Consider the following 22,650-nt stretch of genomic DNA (forward strand, 5'->3'; position numbering starts at 1 on the left):
ATGATAACCTAAAAGTATGTCAGATTCTTTTTAAAGTACCCTTTAACAACACAGGGCCAAATTCTGAAGTCAGTGAATGTACTCCAGATTTATAGCAGATGTAGATTTTGGCCTATAATATACAGTTTATTAAATTACAGTGTACTTGCTATGAGTTTCTGCTCCAAATGTTGACTCAAAACATGAAACAGGAAGTTAAATGGGTGAGCCAGTACATATGAGTGCTACTGGATTACTGGTAGCAATGAGGGGATCCTAGCATGAAACTGATTTTATATCTTCAGTGAAGAATACAAGGATTTCCTTTGGTTAAATTTGCTTAAAAGAGGAAAAAATGTTATGCAACAGATGGTCACTGGTCTTTAAAAATAATATTAATTTTAAAATGTACTGGTGTAGTAGGTTGTAACCAATACAGATATGAAGAAAATAAATTTGTAAACTAAGCCAGTGCAAGCTTTTAAAATAACATATACTTTTTAAAATATGTTTTATTTCAAGATAAATTTTGGCACTATACATTGAAAAAATGTGTTTCTAACCAAGTATTCAGACCCTAAAACCTGAGTGCTGTTTCAGACAAGAAAAACAACATTCAAATGTCAGGTTTTCCAGTCTTGATACACCAGGTGAATGGGTTGTTTTACTAAGCATTTACTTTGTGGTGGGAGGGAAACCAAAGGAAGGGAGTGTAAAAGGGTGATGAAAGAGTGAGCCAGCACCCAAAGTTGTTGGATAGCTGTCAGTGCTTGGAGTGCCAAGGTCTATTGCATTAATCTTTAGATTGCCACCCGCCATTAGCCAGGTGTGTTGCTGTGGCAGCAAATTCACATGCTGTCAAAGGAAATGGAAGTAAATTCTTGAAAAAAGTTTGCATAGGCACATTTAAATGCCCTTCAAAGTAAATGTGCTGTCAGTTCCCCCCTCCCCCCCAGTCTTTTACATATTTTCAGACATTTAGTTTTAGTTTTAAGTGCAACCTTATATTTGAATTTCTTGTTTTTAAGTTTCTTTTAGCACTATTCTTTTCCCCTTAAATTATTGATAAATGTTAACAGGCTTTCTCCAGTTTAATTTAGTTTTTGTTTGGGAAAGTCAGTCTAACGTTTACAATATCTTTGTGATGATTGAGTTCTGTTAACAGGAATACTACAGAAAAGAGACAGCATCCACTGCTGCAGCCCTAAAATAACAGAGTCACTTGCTCATGCAGTCTACTTACTATACAAGTGTTTTTATGTAACTTCACTGTATTTACTTTTTCTACTGCATATAAAATAACCAGTTACTATAGCAACTCTCACCTCACATGGTGTTTACCCCTGAGCACTGTATTAACTACAAACAGAGAACACCCAAAGAAACAATCACAACATTCTGTGAGGTGGATGTAATGACCCAGAAAAACAGATATAGGAAAATCCCCTTAACATAGCCCAGCTTTCCCACCCTCAAGACCTGGGGACAAAGGGAATCCTCCAGCTGGGGATCTTTTTCCTTCCAAATGGAATGGGCTCGCTGTCTCCATAGCATTCTTAAAGGGGAGAAAGGGTTGTTTTGTTTAGGGTGGTGTTTGTGTTTTGTTTTTTCTTGGGAGGGATTGTTTGCTCTTCAAAGCCTTTGTGGGTTTTGCTCTGGTTGACTGATTTCATGTAGTTACAGCAGTTACAAAAGTGGGTCTAAAGGAGGTATGTGGAGGAAGAAAGGACAGTGGCTTTGCTGACTAGTTCAGGGAAGGAGTTCCATGCACATAGGGCAGCGTGCAAGAAAACATGAAGACAATTGTGGGAGACGCAGATGAACAGCTAGTGTGGGCTGGTATTTTTGGACAAGAGGGAGGTGGAGAATAACATAATAAGAAACAAATAGGTAAGTGGGAAGTATAAGTGTGATCGTGCACCAATGAAATCAGTGGGAGCTTTGCAGATGACTTCAGAGGGTGCAAGATTATGTGTAGTTGTTTACAGCTCAGTCTACAAAATATATGAGAGTTTCTTCTACAGGCTCTGTGGAAGCAATTAGCTAACAAACTTTTAGTGAGAATTATAATTATTCTAGTTTTCGAATACAGAGTAAACAACAGCCATGATCCAAATACAATCTCCAGTTTTTATGCCTCAATCCCTTGTTTGGCAAGAAAACTGACTGCTACAGAGGCAATAGGCCCAATTCCTGAAAGGGGGGAATATCTAAAGCACTCTTGAGCTATCTTTTCTGCCTGGCAATCCAAGTGAGGTTCGGTGTTACTTTCACATAGATCATTGATTACTCAAGTCACATGTGTGAGCTGCTTGGTAAAACTGTGGCCAGATAAAATTATTTTGTTCAGGATAAGATTGCTATGATTAGCAATTGCAAGAAGGTACCCTGCTTAAATTCTTAGTTCATGTTGTACTGTTAATTATAAAAGTATCATGCTCCTTCTACTGTTGGCAAACTTCAAACATCTGTAAAGAGACAAGAAAAAGGTGCATTTGTTTATCCACAGGACATGTTCTTATAGAGATGTCAAGTACACACAAGAAACTTAATGACAGTCTAGATGAAAGTGTAAGTTTTTTTTATTGTATTTGACCTTTTTTGAAATTATACAAATACAGATTTACTGTAATTTTGAATAACCTCATTATCACTTGCTTACTTTTAAAGTTCAAAACATTTCATAAAGAGATTATATCTGAACTGGAGAAGAAAACAGAACTGGATGTAAAATATATGAATGTAAGTACACTGAATTTAATATTTGCACAGTATGTAGCCATAGCAACTGTTTGTGCCACTTTAAAATGATAAATTGCAAAAGGAGCATATATAGAATTTTATCTTTAACTTCTAAGGGATATTTTCAACTTCTTTGGTTTATTTTAGAAGTTATTCAGTAATGTACAGCTATATATTAGAGAATATGATCTAAATTTTAACAACAATTATGTAACATTTTTCATTTATTTTAGTTGTGAATTAAAAACTTCAGGGTGACTTAACAGTGGAATTTTGTTTTGAACTAGATTTGCCAACGTGAAAAAAAATAATTGACGCATTTGTTGCTTTAATGTTAATCATCAGTGGATTTCTTAACTGCCTGTATAGTGCTTTGATAGTTATATTATTGCATACACTTGTGAGATGCTTAAATGCTTTGATTGCAGGCAACTTTAAAGAGATACCAAACAGAACACAGAAGCAAGTTAGATTCATTGGAGAAATCTCAGGCTGAGCTGAAAAAAATCAAAAGGAAAAGTCAGGGTGGAAGGAATGTAATGAAATACGAGACTAAAGAAATGGAGGTTAGTGTACTTGCTCCTCTTCATTATTGGCTTTTGTTTTGTATCCAGTTTAAGGGAACTGGTCAATAATAGAAAATGTACAGCTGTTAATTTAAGTTCTTCTGAATACAGTTTAGAGCCTGATTTTTAAAACTGACCTTGATTTCTATGCCTGCAACATATGTAGTTACCATACAGAATTCCTATATTAGTTGTTTGGCAACAGTTAGATAGAAGAACATCAAAGCACTAATTGTTGCTTTTGATTTTTCCCAAGTTATTTTGGGTTAAGGAGATTACTACAATATGTAATGAAAAAACTGACATTGAGGTTTAGGGTCCAATCCAATACACATTACATGGGGTCTCATTGATTGCATTACACTTTGTAGGATCAAGCCCTGGATTTTGTTTTTAACCTAGGTTCTATTTTTGTGCCAACAATTAATTGTGGGTTGAAGTAATGGCATCTCACTACTGGATTTATGATCAACATCAAGTAGTAGGACATCTGAATACTATTATTTGTGGCACAATTAATTGGGACATATTATGTATTCCAGTAGATAGGCTGAATTCTTCACTGTGCCCAAGCAAAGTTCAGACACAGTGGGGTGGGGGGTGAGGGGTAGGCAGAGGGCCAGTCATAGCTCCTTGGTTCTGTTCTGCCTGGTCCTGGCATAATGTAAATCTGCAGGGGGACAGCTTTAAATTATGCTGTTGGCAGAAGATCATCTACCAGCAGAAAATCAGGAATAGTGGAGCCTCACTTGCTTCACCACAACCCCTCTCCTTCCTTCACTGACAAACTCCCTCTCTGCACTTGTATCTTTAACCCCCACCCTTTCTACACCAGGCAGCACAGCTCCAGTGGAGCAGGTGGTGTCAGCAAGTGACAGAGTAGGTGCAGGAGGTTGCAGCATGCTACTGGCGGGAATTGTGTGGCCATCTTCAAGAGGAAACGTAAAATTTAGGACTATTTGTGGTCATTACAGATCACTTGGTAGTCTTTGTAAAAAATGGGTGTTAGTTCCTCTGTGTGCATTTAACAGTTGCCCTGTAGTAACAGTAGTGGGTGAAGTTATATCTGTGTGCAGTTAGTGTATCAGTTTAAGCTTTTAAAGTGCTTTGGAATCCTTCATTCTGAAAGATGTTATGCTAAACATAGTAACATTATGAAGGTAAACAGGTAGATTGTGCTGTTGCTTCAAATAATGGTACACATTTTAATGTAAATGTTTTGTATGTATCAAACATACACAAATACTAGTTAATTTGCAGTTTTCTTTGGACTTACTTCCTTCAGTCTTCATTTCATGTTATTCTTTTAATTATTTCCTTTTCCCATATTTTCAATGTTTTTCTGTATAAAATAGTTGGGATTTTAGCCAAGTTAATTGAAAATCCTGTTTAGCTACAGTTGCTAATTATGTGTACACTAACCTAAGTTCAGTAGAGGAAGGATGTCTTGTGGTTAAGGTACTAGACTGGGATTCAGAAGATCAAAGTTTAATTCCCAGCTTTGATGTCCTTGAGGTCTCAATCTTTGTGACTCAGTTCCCTATCTATAAAAGTGAGTTAGTGATATTTCTATACTTCAGTGCTTTCGTGTGGATAAATTTGTTAATATTTGTGAAACATTGATGGACTAGGCCAAGGTGATTGGAGCCCAGAGATAGGACCTGTGAGGAAAAAAAAGACAAGATAAGATTAAAAAAAAAAAGATAACATCTGAAGTTTAAAAAAATACACAAATTGATTTACTCTGCTCACTTACTGCTGGTCTGAAGTAATCTTATGACCTTTTTTAGTTCTGTGTGGAGGCTAGAAATTCTTTCCCTTTGCTGCTGCACTGCATTTATTTTGTTTTTGTCTTCTAATATGTGGATGATTGCTGGCAAACAGTCAGTTTTGTCTACTTTGCTGGGCATAGTAAAGATAAATACTTATCTGAAATGTAAAAGATGTTTAAAGCAGAAGCTTCATGTTCCTTTACATAAAGGAGTTTAGATTACTGGATTTCTGAAAGTAATTCCATAAAGGAACAAGATATGCTTAAGTAAGTAGGGTTGTGTAAGAAACTCATGAGTAGTCTACACGTAATTCATTATTAATTTATTATTATTATTTAGTATTTGGAAACTGTGAGTTCTCGACAGAGTGATATTCAAAGATTTATTGCTGAAGGTTGCAGAGAAGCTCTACTTGAAGAAAAAAGAAGATTCTGTTTTCTAGTTGACAAGCACTGCAGTTTAACTCAGCACATGCACTTCTATCATAAACAGGTCAGTGTGGCTGGAAAATTAGGTGGCAAGAATGCAAACACTCATAGGACCTAATGAGGTGAGATAAAATTCATCTCCTGAGTGTATGCTCAGGTCCATAAATGATAAAGATAATATAAAATACATTATGTAGCTCATGAAAATTTTATTGGGAGCAGTTAATAGAAAAATGTTTTCAATACAGTATTTTCTGTTAATTTTACAACTAAAAGAAGTAATGGATTACTATGACAGGAAACCAAATATTATTGAAAGATCTATGGAGTGGCAGAATAAATATTTCCAATATCTCAGTCTTGCAGTAGGGTAGTAATTTCTATCACATAGCATTGCTTTAATTTTGTATCTAAAGACTCCCTGGAAAGAATATTATATTAGGCTAAATTCTGCTGTCCCTGACACATGTACAACCCCATTTACATCACTGATGTTGCACTGACATAATTAAAGGCAGAATGTGGCCCATTGCAATTCAAATGTTGTTTTAACCAAAAAGAGCATAAATATTATGCAACCTTTTTTTTAATTGGTTACAGTGTGCAGATTTACTTAGCTTCAAGTTGCCTGAGTGGCAGGAAATGTGTAGTGATGCCACAAAAGTGCCAGAAAAAGTTATGAATATGATCGAGATGAAGATGCCTGGTTCCACTCCAATCTCAGGAACTCCACAACCTTCACCAGTGACAGAGAGAAATAGTATGGTATGCATTGGTTACAAGTTCTGTCAAGTAAGGATGAATTGACTTCCCTGATCTCATTATGTACAAAAACATTTGGACCCAAAAGCCCAAAACAAACAACCTGAATTATGATTCTGGAATGAGCCTCAGTCCAGTAAATGGATCCATCAGGTAGACGCTTGTATCTACACAAAGCCCCATCGACTTCGGTGGGGACCCACATGAGTGCAGGGACCTTCCCCACATAACCAGTTGCAGGACTGGGGCCTAGCTGAACTAGTTTCTAACATAAGTATAACATGAAGTTACATTCTGGTTGCTATCTATTTCATCAGATATATAATCACTATTATCTTTTCAATCACTGGAAAATAGTAACTTGAAATAGGGGTTTTATTTATTTATTTTCTGAATTCCGCTTGAAGTATATTATAGTACCAATAGGTACAATTTTAGGAGCCTTCAGTTCCAAATATAGTTCAGTATACCTTTGTAAGCTACCACTTTAGCTGAGTTTCAATCAGAAACTCAAGTGCTCCCAAAAATTATTTCCCCCCAAAATAGGGGTCTGAACATGACTTCTATTTCCTGGCAACCCAGATGAGTGAGGTGGCAGAGAATATTTTTTTCATTCAAAGAAATTGGAGGGCTAAGGACCTTCCAAAATTTGAAGCTTGTATACTTTAAGAATATTTTAGTATTACCTTTTAGAATTCAGTATTGCAAATAATCTAAAAAGTCCCTGTCATTTTGTTACTATGATAACATTACCTTAATAAAACTTTGTGTCTGTAGGTTGGAAGAGTGCCCCCTGCTCCTACAGCTAAAGCATATATTAGTCCTTTAGTTGACATGTTTAAAGATCCACCAGCAGTTCCAAAGATTCCTTCGGAAAGATTAAATAATTCAGCAGGTGAGTTTTTACTTGTTGAAACGTTATTTTAATGTAGAAGATGGGCTTCACTTTCCTCTTGCTATTGATGTACAATAAATACAAATGACATACTGTGCTATCTATCAAAAATTAGTGTAGCTGTCTTGGCTACCAAAGTAGTCACTATATGATATATCTTTGGAGTTCCAACGGATGCAAGAGAGTCCTAGGGGAGGGGAAAATTGTCTTTCCAAAATGATTAGTGATATTCTTAGCAAAAAAATATTGGTAACTGTCTAATAAGAAAAATTAAAATACTGAAGAGGGAAAGATGTTTTATGGTAAAAGCACAACTCAGGAGATCTAGATTCTGTTTTACTCTCTGCCCATGATTTCCTGATTAATTGTGAGCAATACTCTTAAAGTGGGATTTTCAAAAGCACCTAGTGTTTGACTTCAGTGGGAGCAGACTTAAGGCTAATGGAGTCTTTGAAAATCCCACCCTTAATCTCCCTGTGCCTTAATTTCCCCAACTGAAAACTGGTGAAAAATAGTAGTAGTGCAGTGCTGGACCACATTTATTTAAAGCTCGTAAAGATTTTGAGATTCTGATGGAAGTGTAATGTAAGTTTTAAGTATTATCTTCGTGAAGCACAGTATTTGATCAGTCACATGACTATCACTTTGTATTTTTGGCATACTGGTGTGCCATTTTGTAAAGCCAAATGAAAATTGCTAATTTAGCTCATTCTCTCTTCATGTGAGTGATTATTTCAGTGCATCCAAGTACTAAAAATAAACAAAGCATTGTTAAAAAAGTGTGCCAAAAATACAGAATAGTCCTGAAAAACAAGTCTACTATTTCATTGTTTCTCTCTCCACAAATGGAAAATCCCATTAAGATTTGGGAAATCCCATCAAAATTAGGATGTGTTGTAGTGGTGTTAAAATATTACCTCTTGATTATATATCTTACTAATTAGAAAAAAACCTAGGCCAAAATCATAAAGTTAAGGAATGCAGAAAATTCTCCAAGATTCTCAAAATAATGCTTTGATCTCCTGCTCAGACAAACACAAACCATTTCTTATGTGTTGTAACAGACAAGATTTGAGAAATCCCTCTAGTCATAGTAATGGCCTGCTTTTTCAGTGGTGTTAATTCACATCTGGAACTTTCACTGACTTCAACTAAGGTTGAGTGCTTGTAACATCTGAAAAATCAGATTTTATAGGTCTTTAGTTTCTGAACCGCAGTTAGTTTCTGAACACAATTAAAATCTTTTGGAATTGGAAATGATAGCATGAAAGGTTTCTCATTAATGTGTACTTTAGCAACATCCAGTCACTAGAGGAAACCAGTGATGGTCATTACATTCTGTATGTTTTATATTCACTAGTTTAATGTTATTGCAATAGCCATATTACTTCCTATATTTAGCAGAAGGAATACTGTGGTAATATTAATTATTTGCAAATGGCAGTTGTGAAGATTTTAACTGGAAACTTTTGAGCCAGGACAATAGATAGTTTGGATGTGTTGTCTGGTGGAAAATTTTGGTGCTGCTATGTTGTATTTTTCTCGTTTAAGCACCTGTTTCACTCTGTTACTCTGTGGTTATTATTGCATTGATTTTTTTAACAGGTAATTCAGATGATGCCAGTTTATCACGTTCAACTTCTGTTGCCACAGGACTGAACATAATGAAAAGGCAGAAAGTAAAAACTATCTTTCCACATACTTCTGGAACTAACAAGACATTACTTAGCTTTGCACAGGGAGATGTAATCACACTTCTTATAGCTGAAGAAAAGGATGGCTGGCTTTATGGAGAACATGACTTGACTAAAGTGTAAGTCAATCAATATATTACCTCATTCCAGGATGAGGAACAAATACATCTTATTCTGTTTTGTCTGTTTAAATTGGCCAGTGTTTTTTTTGCTTTCCTGCTCACAATCATTAATTGGGAATTCTGAGGGGAGCCTTCAGCAACCAGGAAAGTGTTACTGTGGAGGCAAATTTGCCATATAAAAAGAAATACACATGCAAAACCCCCTTAAAACAACATCTCCAAAAGCCAGGCCTAAAAGCTAAACTTCATCCAACATTGTTAAGCTTATCAATTTAAAAGGATAAATACTCAAGTAAATATATCAGGTTGTCCATTTTTCCCCTTTTTACAGGAAAGGATGGTTTCCATCATCATACACAAAGCTACTGGAAGAACCAGCGGACGAAACAGTACATGTCCCAGTGCCAAGGTAATATTGTTAGTTGGGTTTGTTGAACTATTTAAAGATCTTTAAATTTTACAGAAACTCTCGTCCCAGCAATGCACACAGCCCATCATAAAATACCCAGTCCTACTCTGTTCCTGTGGGAGGGAGGGTGCTGCTGATCAGTGACTGATGAAAGAGAGAGAGAAATTCTTCCTGAATGCACTCAGTATAAATCCTCCTGTCTTCCCCACCTTCTCCTGCTCCCTGGTGCACATAGTCTGGTCACTTCCTGTTTCCCCTCCCCCTCCTTGGTTCCACTGAGTTAAGTCCCCCATTTCTCCTCTCTCATAATCCAAATGCAATAGGCACCCTTAAAGGAGTCCCTTCCGCTTATTTCTGCTGGCTAGACAAAGACCTACCACATTCAGTTGCAGTGTGCACATTTTCTAATACACTTTTTTATTCTTCTTACATTAATTTCCCCTAGTGTTTTATTGTTCATAATGTGATCTATATTATAAATATATTCTATGTTTTTTCTTATATGCCTTGATTATACACCATCTTTTCTCACCCAGAGACCCATATCTATTACAACACTTTAAGCACATGAGTAGTCCCAATGAAGTCAGTGGAATGACTCGTGTATTAAAAGCTAAGCACATGCTTTTATGTTTTTTGCTGGATTAGGGCCCATACCAGTGTCATTTATTATTTTAATTAAGCGATTATGTGTTTTTTTGCTTTTAGCCCTGCACCAGTCAGAAGTATCAGTTCTGTAAATCTAGCAGACAAAGGTGGTGTTGTCCTCCCCCCACCAGACTATCTGGGATCCTTGCAAAGAGGCACAACTTCTGATATGAGAGAAGATTATTCCAAAGCTACTACTGTTAAAGCACCTGTGGCCAGACCAGAAAGCACAACTCCTGTGAGTAAAATTGCATTACACTTAATCAGTTATCATGGGTCCAACTGTTCATTTCCATCCTTAGCATTTGTCAACCCTCCTGAATGAACTCCTACACTGAGCCTGTGTTTTATCTTATTCACATTTGAACATCATGTGGGAATGATGTAGCAAGCTCTCCTGCGTTAGCGCTCCCTGATGACAGCCATTGCGACCCCATAGTGGTGTACTTCTTGAAACTCAGCCCACCAGACAGGTCACAGATAGTTCCATCTCTTCTGGGGTAAACCAGTAGTCCAACAAATAATAGTCTATTGGCCTTACACTGGGTCTTCAGTCCAACTCCAGACTAACTAGTCCTTACCACTGGTATCAAGAAGTTTCAGTAGTCCTTACCCCTGGTCAGGGGTTTCTATTGCACCTTCCTCAATAGGCTGGTAGTGGAGACAGCAGTTCCACTCCCTCCCTCCTTTTCCCCTAGGTTCCAGTCCAGAGTGCCTTCTTTAATAAGCAGTGAGGGCGTGACTACACAGACCCATTGCTGCATCCCTGGTTCACTTCCTACCTTGCCATATTGAGAGCCTGTGCCACAGCCTCTTCCCAGGCTCAAAGTGTATCAGCTCCTCCCTCTCAAAACCTCTTCCAAAGGCTCACTGCAGAGCTTCTTAGAACTTTTTGTCACCCAACTAGTTCTGCTGCAGGAGAGTTTGCTTCACACCCCTGATTGGGTAATTGCTTCCCAGCAGGAGTCTTCCTGCTCCCTGCAGGCTCCTTCACCAGCACCAAGAATCCTGGGCAGTCTTACTTCCTCCCACTTTCTTTCCCAAGTGCTTTGGACTCCCAGTTGCAGCCTTATCTTCCTTCACAGAGGCTCTGTCTGCCAGCAGTCCCACTCAGCTCCCTGATTCCAGCCAGGCTTCTCTTGGTGAGAGAGCCAGAGATCTGCCAGCTTCAGCCATTTTAATTCTCCCCATCTAGACTTGACATTTACTGCAGGTGTAGCAAGATGAGGCTGATTGAGCCTACAGCTTGCATTATCACACACCCCTAATGTCAAAGTCTCAGCAATTCCTCTTGACAAATTATTTTTTTGCCAAACTGTCCCCACTGTAAGATTTTTTTCCCTGATGTCTAATTTAAACTTTCCCCTTTGGAAGCTCAGACTACTACTTATTAAACTACCTTTAACCATCTGAAATAATTTTTACTTCTCACTATTGTAATATAGTACCTCCTCTTAATCTACAGTTACATGTTTGTCTCCTTTTCTCTAGCACACACATATCCAGTTTCTCTTTGTCATGCATCCCCGTCATTTTATCAGTTTGGTTACTCTTTATTTAGATTCTTGCTAATACAAAATAAGCACTTAATGTAAACAAGTCTGTCATTATTTCAGTTCAGAAAATGGAGCTGCTTCAAGATATTATCATTGAAGGGCAAGGGGATGGCTAGCATACATAAACAATGCTGTTCTTAGTATGTGTAAAAAGATATATACATATATATATAATATTTAAAAATAAAGGCCAGATCTTCCGCTTGTGTAATTCAGGGTAGTTCCATTGAAGTCAACAAAACTACATCAACTTACATCACTTGAAGATTTGGCCCATTATTTTTAATACATGCAAATAATGTAATAAACATTAAAAATGGACAACTCATTTAATTGCTAATTGCTAGTAGACAGGCCTAAAATAACAATGCCAAAGCTAATATGTGTCTTTGGGGGATCTGATCCAAGGCCATTAAAGTCAATGGGAGACTTTCTATTGACATCTGTTGGTACTGGATCCATCCTTTTTAGGAAATACCACATTTTTCCATTTCAATCCCTGTCAAGCTAACATTGAGAAGGTATAGGAATTGTTTAGGAATATAACTAGGAGTAGTAATCGATGATTTTTGGAAGTGAAATTTAGTCTGAATGTTGAGAAAACTTCCCAGCACTGGAAGCTATTAAACACTTGAATAAACTCTGAAGGAAAGTGGTAGAAAACCCATAACTTATGTCATTTAAAATTATAATAGTCCAAGCAATTGAAAGTAATGAGCCAAATTCTGCCTTCAGAAAGATCTATATAACCCCATATAAGTTAATGGTATTGTGTGGGTATAACTGGTGGCAGAATATAGCTCGGAGTCTATAAAATAATCATACACTGACCAGGGGAATGATTTAGACACACACATTAAGTCCCATATCCTGCAAACACACACGACTGAATGGAATGCATTTTTTACATTTGTAAGCCTGGTAATTAAGCCATTAAATCTGAATACAAACGATGCATGTTGAAGAGTCTAAATATTTGACTGCTATATACCTAACTCTAGTAAATGATTTGCTCAGATTGTTTCCCAAAATTCCTGGAGCAGAGTACATACTTTGGAAATAAAAAACAACTACTTTAATATAACAGTCCATAAAGCAGTAGTTGAAGCTCTGCTAAAACTGAGATGCAGTACCAACGTAAGATGCCAAATTTGATAAGTGTGTAATTCTATAGTGAGTTTTTTTAAATTCCATATTGCATACCATTCTGTCGCAAATGAATAACTAAACAGAATTCACATTTAGTTACCGCACCAGAAATAAACAGAAAACTGGTAGAACTGAATTCAATATTTTATAACTACAGTAAATTTAATTAGCACTGTGGGTGTCATGTTTGTGCTTGCTAAGTGATCTGCTGGCACATACAGTAGAAATGAGAAAGCCCTTGTCAATCTCATACTATAGCAAATATAGAAGTCTCACAGCATCTTGCTGGGAAAGTGGAAAGCAGAAACTGAAAATTTGTCACATCTTTTTTGATTAATATTAAAATATTCAATTAATGCTCAATAATATGTATATGATAGTACTTGAGAGCAGTGCCTTCCAGGTAGCATCAAAAACTATAGACATTATCAAAGAGGTCTCTCTCTTCTTTTTAAATCAATCTATTAATATAATTATAGATATGTGAAAGTCCCTAGGTATGATGGTGTCAGGCACCTTTTGAGCTTAGACAAAATAGATTATATATCTGGGTCTGTAGATGTATATTTGTGGTTGCCTGTCCATGTGTACCTCAAAAATGTAGAGAATGAACAATATTTCTGGAGATTTATGGACCAGTAAATACTATTTTTAATCATGATTAAATAAACAATCAATAAATGTTATAGGAAACATCACGTCAGTATAGTATTATTTTGAAGGCTTGAACTTGGGCAAAAAGATTTACATGATACATATTAACCAGTTATAAATACAAATTATAATGGTGCATCTGAAAGTTGGACTGTTATTTCCTTTAAAAATAAAAAAATAAAATAAAGTATGGGGAAAAGGGAAAGAGCATTTACACATGAAATAAATAAGTTTGACATGCCCAGAAGGGGAAAATAATTATCTGAACTCTCTTTGAGGAAGAAATAATATTTCTTTGAAGGATCAATTTTCATGACATCAAAATTTGGATTGGCGTAATTTTTTTTAAATAAAACACATGACCTACCTTATATAGCTTAAAGAATCTGAAAATTGCCAGAGATTCAGCTAGCCAGGTCTCCTGGAAATGTCCTCTCTTGCTGCATATGGTTTCCACTGTAGTGAGCTTCCCGTTAATCCTCTGCTGCCTTGCTTAAGTGTTCCACAAGAATATCCAAACATGCACATGAAGAATTACTGGCACTGGCAGGTCAAAACATATATTACTTGCAGATGCAGAAACTCAAAAAGATTCCCTGCCAAATGAGAATGTTTGATAAATGACCCGATACTTCCCACAAAAAATAAATGTCTGACTCTCACAAAAGCTATGCTAGGAGCTGGGGTATGAATCCCTGGTTGCACATGCATACTTGCGCTAGTTTTCATCGCAATAGCAGCGCAGCCATGGTAGCAGCAACAGCGTCTTTGGTCTAAAATAGCGCTTTTTTTGAGAGTAGGGATTTTTTTAAATGGCTGTTAAAGGGCTTACTAGTTATTGCCAGTACATGGTGGCATTTGCTGCTTGTCTTATTTTTCTGATGTGGGTTGTGTGTTTATGTAACTGTCAAAGATGTCTAGTGTTTAGGATAAGCACCTTTTGTCTGGTGTTTTTGGATTTATAAGGGAAAAAAAGCAGAACAAATGGTGCCTCATTACTGAAACTGACCTTGACATTAAAATACTGGCCTATGACATGCAAATAATAAAAGGGAATTTAAAAACCTACATACAAAATATTTTAAAATGTTATATATACCCACTTATGTATGACTCTCCTATCTATGTATTTATTAATTTTCAAATGTTAATTTGTTATACGGGTATAAAATAGGGGACAGATCCTGGTACATCCAACAGAACTACAACCTTAAATAGAAAGCAGTAATTCAACACATTATTCTTTGTTTGCTTATATGATCACTTCTGACAAGGCATTTAACTGTAATCTTAACGTTTACATTTAAAAAAATATTTTCAGACTTGGAAACAGACTTAGTTATTTTGTTAAAATAATCAAAGCATTACTTCTCCTTTTTCCAGGCTTGCATATTCCTTTATGGATGACTGTTAATTTTTGGGATGCATGACCATTCTTTCAACGGGTGTGATAACAGTTTATACACTTGAGAATGGCCACAACTCCTAATGTTGTAAATGTTCAGTGTTATTCCAATAGCCACACTACATTCGTTGTTAAACTCTTTAGACAGCTGTACTATTACTTTGTTTGCTTTTGCATTTATTATACCACTAAAGATATGGTAAACAACCTTTGTTGCTGACCTGCCAGATGTTTTCTTTATTTGGAACAGATGTGGCTAGCTGCTATATATATTTCAAAGAGGAAAAGTCATTTATAAGTTCTATGGCCCATCCATACATGATGCCGTCTTACGAAAATAGTACATCCAAATTATTCCTTGAATGCTCTGAGCAAACCATTTTTAAAGCTACTTATGAAGCCATACTTCAGTAAATGATTTAACTTACTTATCAATGATAAGTGATGAGTTCTATTGCACAGAACTGTATCACCACTCTACAGTTTCTAGCATGCTTGTTCCTATGAGAAGAAAACTTTTTGCACTCCATAGAATGGATTTCCAAAAACATAAGATTTATATTCTAGCTTTTGGGGAATTTATAAACCAACTATCTGGGAACTTCCAAAATAATTATGTGAACAAAGCACCTATATTATGAAACACTTGCATTTTTCATTTTTGGATAAAGAAGAAATGAGCCTTAACAATTATATAGTGTCAGAATTATATATTGGTTCATTTATTTTGTGGCTAACTGGCGAGACCTACTAGATCAACATGTCCTTTGACTATAATCATGTTAGTAATAGTTTAAAGATTTATTAGCACAGTGGAAGTTGCTAAGCAAGCAGTACAGTGAGTTCTTTGCCATGTGACAGGGAGAGAGGTGACTTACTATGGTTCTGTTAAATTATTGCATTAGTTGTCTCAGCAGCATCGTACTGTGTAGTATTTCATATGGTTAATTTACCTCTGGAGACTTTTAGAGAGCATTCATTTTAAGTGATTTTTTTTTTTTTAAATGAATAAACATGATAGTGGCCCCTGTGCTATCATTGCATGGAAAAACCCAGAGGAAGAGCAAAATCACCTGTAAAATTTTGGCCTATTCCCCTTGGGTAGTTAGACCTGCATGCTCCCCTCGAAGGGCAAGATGGGTTTATAGACCCTTAGAAAGGAGAGAGGTGCACTACAGGCAAGCCCTGTGGATTCTAAATGTACATAGACAAAAATGAGTTCCACAGATCCTGAGGATATGATCTTCATCACTTCTGTCTGGAGTGCCCCTAAGGCCCTCCCACTTCTGTGCCAGTTTTTACCCCTCTCCCTGTGAAGCCATGGAAACAGGCTCCATGTGACACCAGGCTGATCTAGAATATTCTGCAGTATTCAGTTGCAGTATTCACGTGGAACAATATTTAATAGCATGCAATTTATACTGAAGCACAATTTAACTCATTGAACTTAGTGGCTCTTAACTTAGTGGATCGCTTAGTGGCTTAGTTACTGGGGTTTTGCTTCTATGTTCTTAGTTTAAAGCTGAGGCAATGAAAGTTTCTCTCACTTCATGAGGAAGAAAGCTTCCTTACAGAACAATTACATTTAAAAGGATTAGTATAGCAGCCCAAGTTTTAAAATACTTCACTTTGATGGGGTTTTGTTTAATAAAAGCAACCCAAGTCAGGCTCTGAGAGCCCAAGGTATTTAAACACACCCCAAACTTTGTATGAGAGTTACCTCATTGACTTCAATGGGAATGCTCACACACAAAGTTAATCACATGCTTATGTACCTTGCTGAACTGGGGCATAAATGAGTATGGAACCCTCAATATCTTTTCACCCAACTAAAAAGTCTGATGACATTAGAACCCATATATCTAGATTAAACTACATTGATACAATAGTTTAGTGTACATAAAAACAAAGGTTTTATAACCCCTTGTTTAGCAATCCAATTTTCTTTCTAATTGTTGTACATGTAAAAAAACTGAACACCAAGAAGAGCTATACAAAAGAAATGCTCAGTGCAAACTAAGTGAGGACTCATTTACTGGTTGACAATCATGTAGTCCTGTAATTTTATTTGTGTGTGTATTCAAATAAAAAACAGTAATTTTTCATGTTAGTAACTGCAATTTTTCATCATCTTTGAACTGCTGTTTACAACTGTTAGAAGTAATGTGAGTGGTTATTTTGCAGTGTAATGTATTGAACTGATTTAAGCATTGACTTACACAGTTGATTCAGTCTAATTTTTCTCTCTAATAGACAGTATAAAAGGGAAACTAGTTTAATGGCCCAGAGAAAACATTGCATGTGTCTGAAATGTCAGTGTTATGATACAGTAGAACCTCAGAGTTACAAACTGACCAGTCAACCGCACACCTCATTTGGAACTGGAAATATGCAATCAGGCAGCAGCAGAGACAAAAACAAAAGCAAGAAAATACTGTACTGTCTTAAACATAAACTACTAAAAAAAAGGGAAAGGAGCATTTTTCTTCATCATAAAGTTTCAAAGCTGTATTAAGTTAATGTTCAGTTGTAAACTTTTGAAAGAACAACCACAGTGTTTTGTTCAGAATTAAACATTTCAAAGTTACGAACAACCTCCATTCCCAAGGTGTTCATAATTCTGAGATGCTACTGTACTTTCCTTATCTCAGCTGTAAAAGTGGCTATTGTAATAACATTATGGCAGTGCAATACTGCCATCTTTTGGGTATTTATCTGAAGTTCACAATTCAATATGTTTTTCATTAGAAAAAGTAATGTACAGTAACAGATAATTTTAGCCATAGAGTAATACTTTCTCTCCTGTTTAAATGTGACAGTTAATTGTAATGAAATAGTATATGGCTAGTCAAATCCTTTCCTTTTTAGTATATCACACTTTCAAATAGTGCATGTAAAAGTGATTTTTTTTTTCAGTGCAAAAGAGTAATTGGAAGGATCTGATTCAGAACTCATTCCATTGTAAATCTGTAGTAGATACACTGAAGTAAAGGCAACTACTATAAGAGAGATCAGAATCAGGGCCCCAATGTTTTTAATCTCAAACCTGTGATTACATTGGGTGATGTCTTTGCTTGTTACACTGTGAAATCATGTAAAAAGTAGATATATTGATTACATCCTGTTAATGGAAATAACATCTAAAACATGCATCTTCATTCTTACAGATGAGCAGGCCCAGACCAGCTATTCATGCATCCGTGTCTTATTTTGATCACTAGCATTTTACAAATTGTGTGTTATGTTAATGACTACTGCAAATAATGAAGCTCATAAATTCAGAGGAATGAATTATAACGTGTTATGGTAGATATAGCATCTTGGGATTCTTAACCTGTAAGATCAGTAGATTTCGTCCGGCCTATTTTAGAATCTCCTTTTACTTGCTGAGTTAATGTTTTCATCACAATGTGTTTTTATTACTCCTGATTTGATCTATAATATTCTCAACTAGCAATTACATGCAGGTAACCCATGCAGACCTTAAGAAAACAATAGAAGGGTAATATTTTTCACAATGAGGATGGCTGTGCAGTGAGGATGGCTCCATCAATTTGTGTTATATGCCCTTTTTAAACATTTTTTCTAAGTTTGATATTCAAGAATTGGTCTTACTGACTTTGCTTCTTTACCCCTCTGAATTTGAACTACATGCATCTGCTGTCATCCCTCCCTATTGGCTCAGTGTTTCATTGTACAGTGAATAGTGAATGTTGGGAATACTTAATTTGTTTATATGTAAATGTGTTTGTGACTATCAAACAACTGCAAGCAGGTGGCTTATCTTTCTAAACCATTTGCAGAACTGATGTGGTAAATTGTATAACAGTGATAATATCCTTTTTTTCCTTTGCAGAAACCTGTTATAAATGGCATTACAAAACCACTTTTCCTAAGGTATGTTTTGTTTAGCTTATAATTTAATTAAATGAAACACAGGTTAAAATAACACTGTTAGGTTAATGCCATAATATTTGGTGTTTATCTTAAAAGGAAAATAGGTGTCCACTTTGCATTTTGCAGTTACCCCTACTGAGTGGTAATAAAATAGCATGGCTTACCTTACAAACCAGCCTTTCACTTAGGAGCAGGCTGATGATCCCCTATGAAGACTCTTAGGATATGTCTACACTACAATTAAAAACTCTGTGGGATCCTCCCACCTTACCCAGCCCAGCCTATAGCACAAAGCTGAACGTTTACACTGCAGTTAAATGGTCCCTTAGTGCAAGTCTGCATCAGCTGGTGCAAGCCAACTACAGGTTTTTAACTGTAGTATTGACATACCCAGAGACTCTCTACAGTGTAGCCATATGCCCTCCCTCCCCTCCAACCTACGCCCCTCTCCCCGCCAGCACAGTGGGTTGGTCCTTCTGTAGCAAAATAAGGGAAATTAGCCCCAATGGAACTTTTCCCATGACATGAAAGGCAGCAGGGTGACGCTTCTAGCTAATTTGGGGTTAAACAGAGGAAACAAAAGATTAGAAAGAAAAAAACAAACAATGAGAACATCACTCCTATTTCAGACCAGTTTTGCAGGCATCCCAGATTTGGGAAGTGAAAGCTGCCTTGGGCTACATGGATGAAAAAGGGTTTGCTCTGTTAAGAGCCCTCAAATTGAAGCCATAAAAATATTTTTCATTCTTGTTAAAAAAAATATTTGCATAGTGTCTTGTAGTTGAAACACTAATTTTATTCTTCAAGTAAGGGTCAGTGCAGAGAAGGAAATGTACATTTTAGTCTTAGATTGTTGTGTAGTACAGTTTTACTGCAGCATTTAATTCCTTGCATATTTTGGAAAGAGAGAAATTTTACTAAAACTTGAACCTAAAAAAACCCCCCAAAATAACTCCCTGAAATAAGTGCATGCGGATGATGGACTCCCTTCAGCAAAGTACTCAAGCATATACTTAAATCCATCCTTATTCAGTAAAACACATAAGCACAGTATGTATTTAAGTGCTTTACTGAATGGTAGCTTATGACAATTACTTTTAGCCATGCTACTCACATACCTTTTCTTTCCATCAAGCCTGTAGTAATTTTATATTTCTTTTCACAGCGGAGAAAATCCTTTTATTACTGTGAAACTCCGACCAACAGTAACAAATGACAGATCAGCACCAATAATTCGATGAATTAACATTCATGAAAATATTTTTACTCCTTGTAAACACCATATGATTTGCAAAGGCTATAATGTTTATTTAAATGTAATTAGTGTACAGTCGGAGAATATTGGAGTGGATTTCTGATTTTGACAATCCATCTGCTTCCTAAATGAGGTAATTGCCCCGGGTTAAAATGTTTGAGAATTTTGGCTTGATTTTACACTACATGCCTTTTTTAGGGAGACAATTGTGAAAGTATGAGGGAAGTTGAACACTGTAGTTACCAGCATACTTAGTATTTTACCAAATCTCTCTCCATCTATTATATGGAAAATACCATGGATAAATTTGTGCTTAAGTCTGCATATATCATTTAGCAGATATATAAAAGAAAAATGAATTTTTTAAATAAAAGGAACAATGCAACTATTGCCTTAACACTAACGATAGAAGTTTGACTGTATAAAATGATTATGCACTGCATTATTTTTTTAAGATAGATGTCTTAGGTTATACTAGATAGTAGTAAATATTTACCCTCTAAGAGCTTAGACAAATGCAGTATGCTTTACTTGATGTTCAGATTGAATAATTTGCATTTTAGGTGTCAACATAAAGCTACTAAAATTATATAAGGTCTTGATTTTTTCTTCATTAGTTATGTTCTACTTTAGAACTACACTCCTTTTTCAATGAAATAACTGTTTAAAATGGAAAAAATACCCATTTACAATATTGTTCTATCCTTAAAGGGACCACGTTTACTCATATTTATCAAACTTTTTTTTTATAAAAATGTCATAAAACAATATTGCCACAATTTTTCTTCAAATTTCAGTGCAAACAGTTGTCTTTAAACATTTCCCCTCTGGTGTCTGTATTGCAAACATTGCAGCACCCAGAACCTGAAAGTAAAATGCACTGTTATCAAAAATGTAACTGACTTTTCTTTTATTGTCCATAATGAAAGAAATGTGAATAATAAATTGGATTTTAAAAATGATTTCATTTGTAATAATCCTAAGTTATGGTAGTAATATAAGTAAACATTTTGTTATCTACAGCTAAATAGACAAAGTCCCTTTTAAGTCACAGAAATTCAAAATGGAAGAGATTGCTTAGTTATCCTGTCCAACCTACCACTGTTATCAACCTGTTATATCAACCTACCACTGCAGGAGTGTTCTAAACATTTTATGTAAAGGGGGTATTTTTATATGGTTGTATTTAATAAAAGAAAGTTACAGGCTTGGTGATCTGACCAAGAAATTGAGTTCTAATCATGGTGATACTTATATCATGAGCCCCTAAATCCTCTAACTTCACAGATTCCCCCTGGTGCCTAACACCATACTGCCCCAGACTTTAATCTCCTAAGAGAGGCAGATTTGGGCTTGTTCATTTCCAGTTGGGAAACCACCAAAAAAAAACCCCAAAAACTCTGGGTGCTGAAAGAGATCAGTAGCTACCTATTGAATGAACTTTTGCTCTGCAATTCTGTTGACCCAGTGATCCACAATGGCTCCAAGCAGCACTGTATTTTCAAGATGCCATTTCCCAGATGATATGTAAAACAGATTTGACTATGTCTAGTCATTAAAATCCCACTGTATGTTTTGCAAGAGTAGGGACATCTGCACCAGGGTCCTGGTCCAACTCTAACTGCTGTATTATATTTTGCTTAGTGTTCCTACATTCCTTTTGCAGTGTCACTTGGATACTATGTTTCTTCACTCCCTTTGAGAAATTGATGTGTAGTGTTCCTAGATGCTGTAAATAGCTAAAATTTCAGACTTAGGAAAAGCAATTCTTGTATCTAGTTTGTGAAGTGCTTTGTAATCCTTCAGCATTAAAAGCACTATACAAATGTAAGATAAACAGCCTTACCCGTTATCTCTTACTCACCTCTAACTTAGAAGGTTGTAGAATCGGTCTCGTGCCAACACTGACACTGTATATTTGTACAAGGATGGCCCTGCATCATCTCTGTTGACTGGCCGTGAGTAGTTGTATTCTCTGTCATTTTTCAGAAAGTAGAGACTGAAGTGGATGTCCTGGCCCATTCTCCCACTCTTACCTCTCAAGACAGAGTATTGGCCAAGGTCATCGCTCTGCTAGTGTTAACACACTAATTGGTGTTTGAGCTTGCATAATCACTGTATTACCAGAATCTAGTTAATTGTGAAACACTTTGGAATTCATGGCATACAGAGTACTTTATAAAAAGAGTTTTGTAAATATTAACAGTTCTATTCTCTATGTTATTTACTTTCTCAGAAATGGTTAAATTATATAACAAAAGGCAAACCAGCAATCACTCTATTAATGGAAGTAATCTTCACTGATCTGTTCTAATACTCAAACAGTTGGTGGTCTTAAAAAGTTATCTATGCAACAGTATATGTCACGGGCCTGAACAATGACTGTGTGTTAATAAGAGAATGCTTCTCCTTCAAGTTTGCTGATTTTAGGCCCTAAATAAAAGGCAGTACTGATTAGTCACTACACTTTTTTGAAATAGCTTACACTTTTATCAAGCAGCAACACAGTAGTGGTAGCTTTAGTTACTTTATTAAGCTGAAGACATGATAGAACATACTCAGACATTTACTTACCCCCTCCTCTGCCTTGGAAAATATATCATTATAGAAAAGGCCTGTTTAAAAAAAAAAACTAGGTCCATTAATTCCTTCCCACTAAAAAGGCAAGATTGTTCAATAATTATTTTCAAGAGTGTTGTGCAGTCTGGTATTGTCTG

The 22,650-nt window shown here is 36.1% G+C and overlaps 1 protein-coding gene across 4 annotated transcripts in view; it reads left to right on the plus strand.

Annotated features, from left to right (window-relative positions):
• Positions 1-22,440, plus strand: part of BAIAP2L1 (BAR/IMD domain containing adaptor protein 2 like 1) — a 64,783-nt gene extending 42,343 nt beyond the window's left edge. For 2 of the 4 annotated variants that reach the window (XM_067550933.1, XM_067550934.1), the window contains exons 3-13: positions 2,489-2,550; positions 2,650-2,721; positions 3,150-3,287; positions 5,399-5,551; positions 6,088-6,252; positions 7,027-7,144; positions 8,750-8,957; positions 9,292-9,369; positions 10,078-10,255; positions 18,638-18,678; positions 19,844-22,439. In XM_067550933.1, coding sequence (XP_067407034.1) covers positions 2,489-2,550; positions 2,650-2,721; positions 3,150-3,287; positions 5,399-5,551; positions 6,088-6,252; positions 7,027-7,144; positions 8,750-8,957; positions 9,292-9,369; positions 10,078-10,255; positions 18,638-18,678; positions 19,844-19,919 — 1,289 coding nt within the window. In that variant the 3' untranslated portion in view covers positions 19,920-22,439. Of the gene's footprint in view, positions 1-2,488; positions 2,551-2,649; positions 2,722-3,149; positions 3,288-5,398; positions 5,552-6,087; positions 6,253-7,026; positions 7,145-8,749; positions 8,958-9,291; positions 9,370-10,077; positions 10,256-14,759; positions 14,985-18,637; positions 18,679-19,843 lie in introns of those variants that run through there. The other 2 variants (XM_067550931.1, XM_067550932.1) reach the window with 2 other exon arrangements.
• Positions 22,441-22,650: the final 210 nt, after the last annotated feature.

The sequence above is a fragment of the Emydura macquarii genome, unplaced genomic scaffold (genome assembly GCF_026122565.2).
Source record: "Emydura macquarii macquarii isolate MOO-44397 ecotype Brisbane River unplaced genomic scaffold, CSIRO-AGI_Emac_v2 contig_1348, whole genome shotgun sequence".
In the NCBI taxonomy this organism is placed as follows: domain Eukaryota; kingdom Metazoa; phylum Chordata; order Testudines; family Chelidae; genus Emydura; species Emydura macquarii.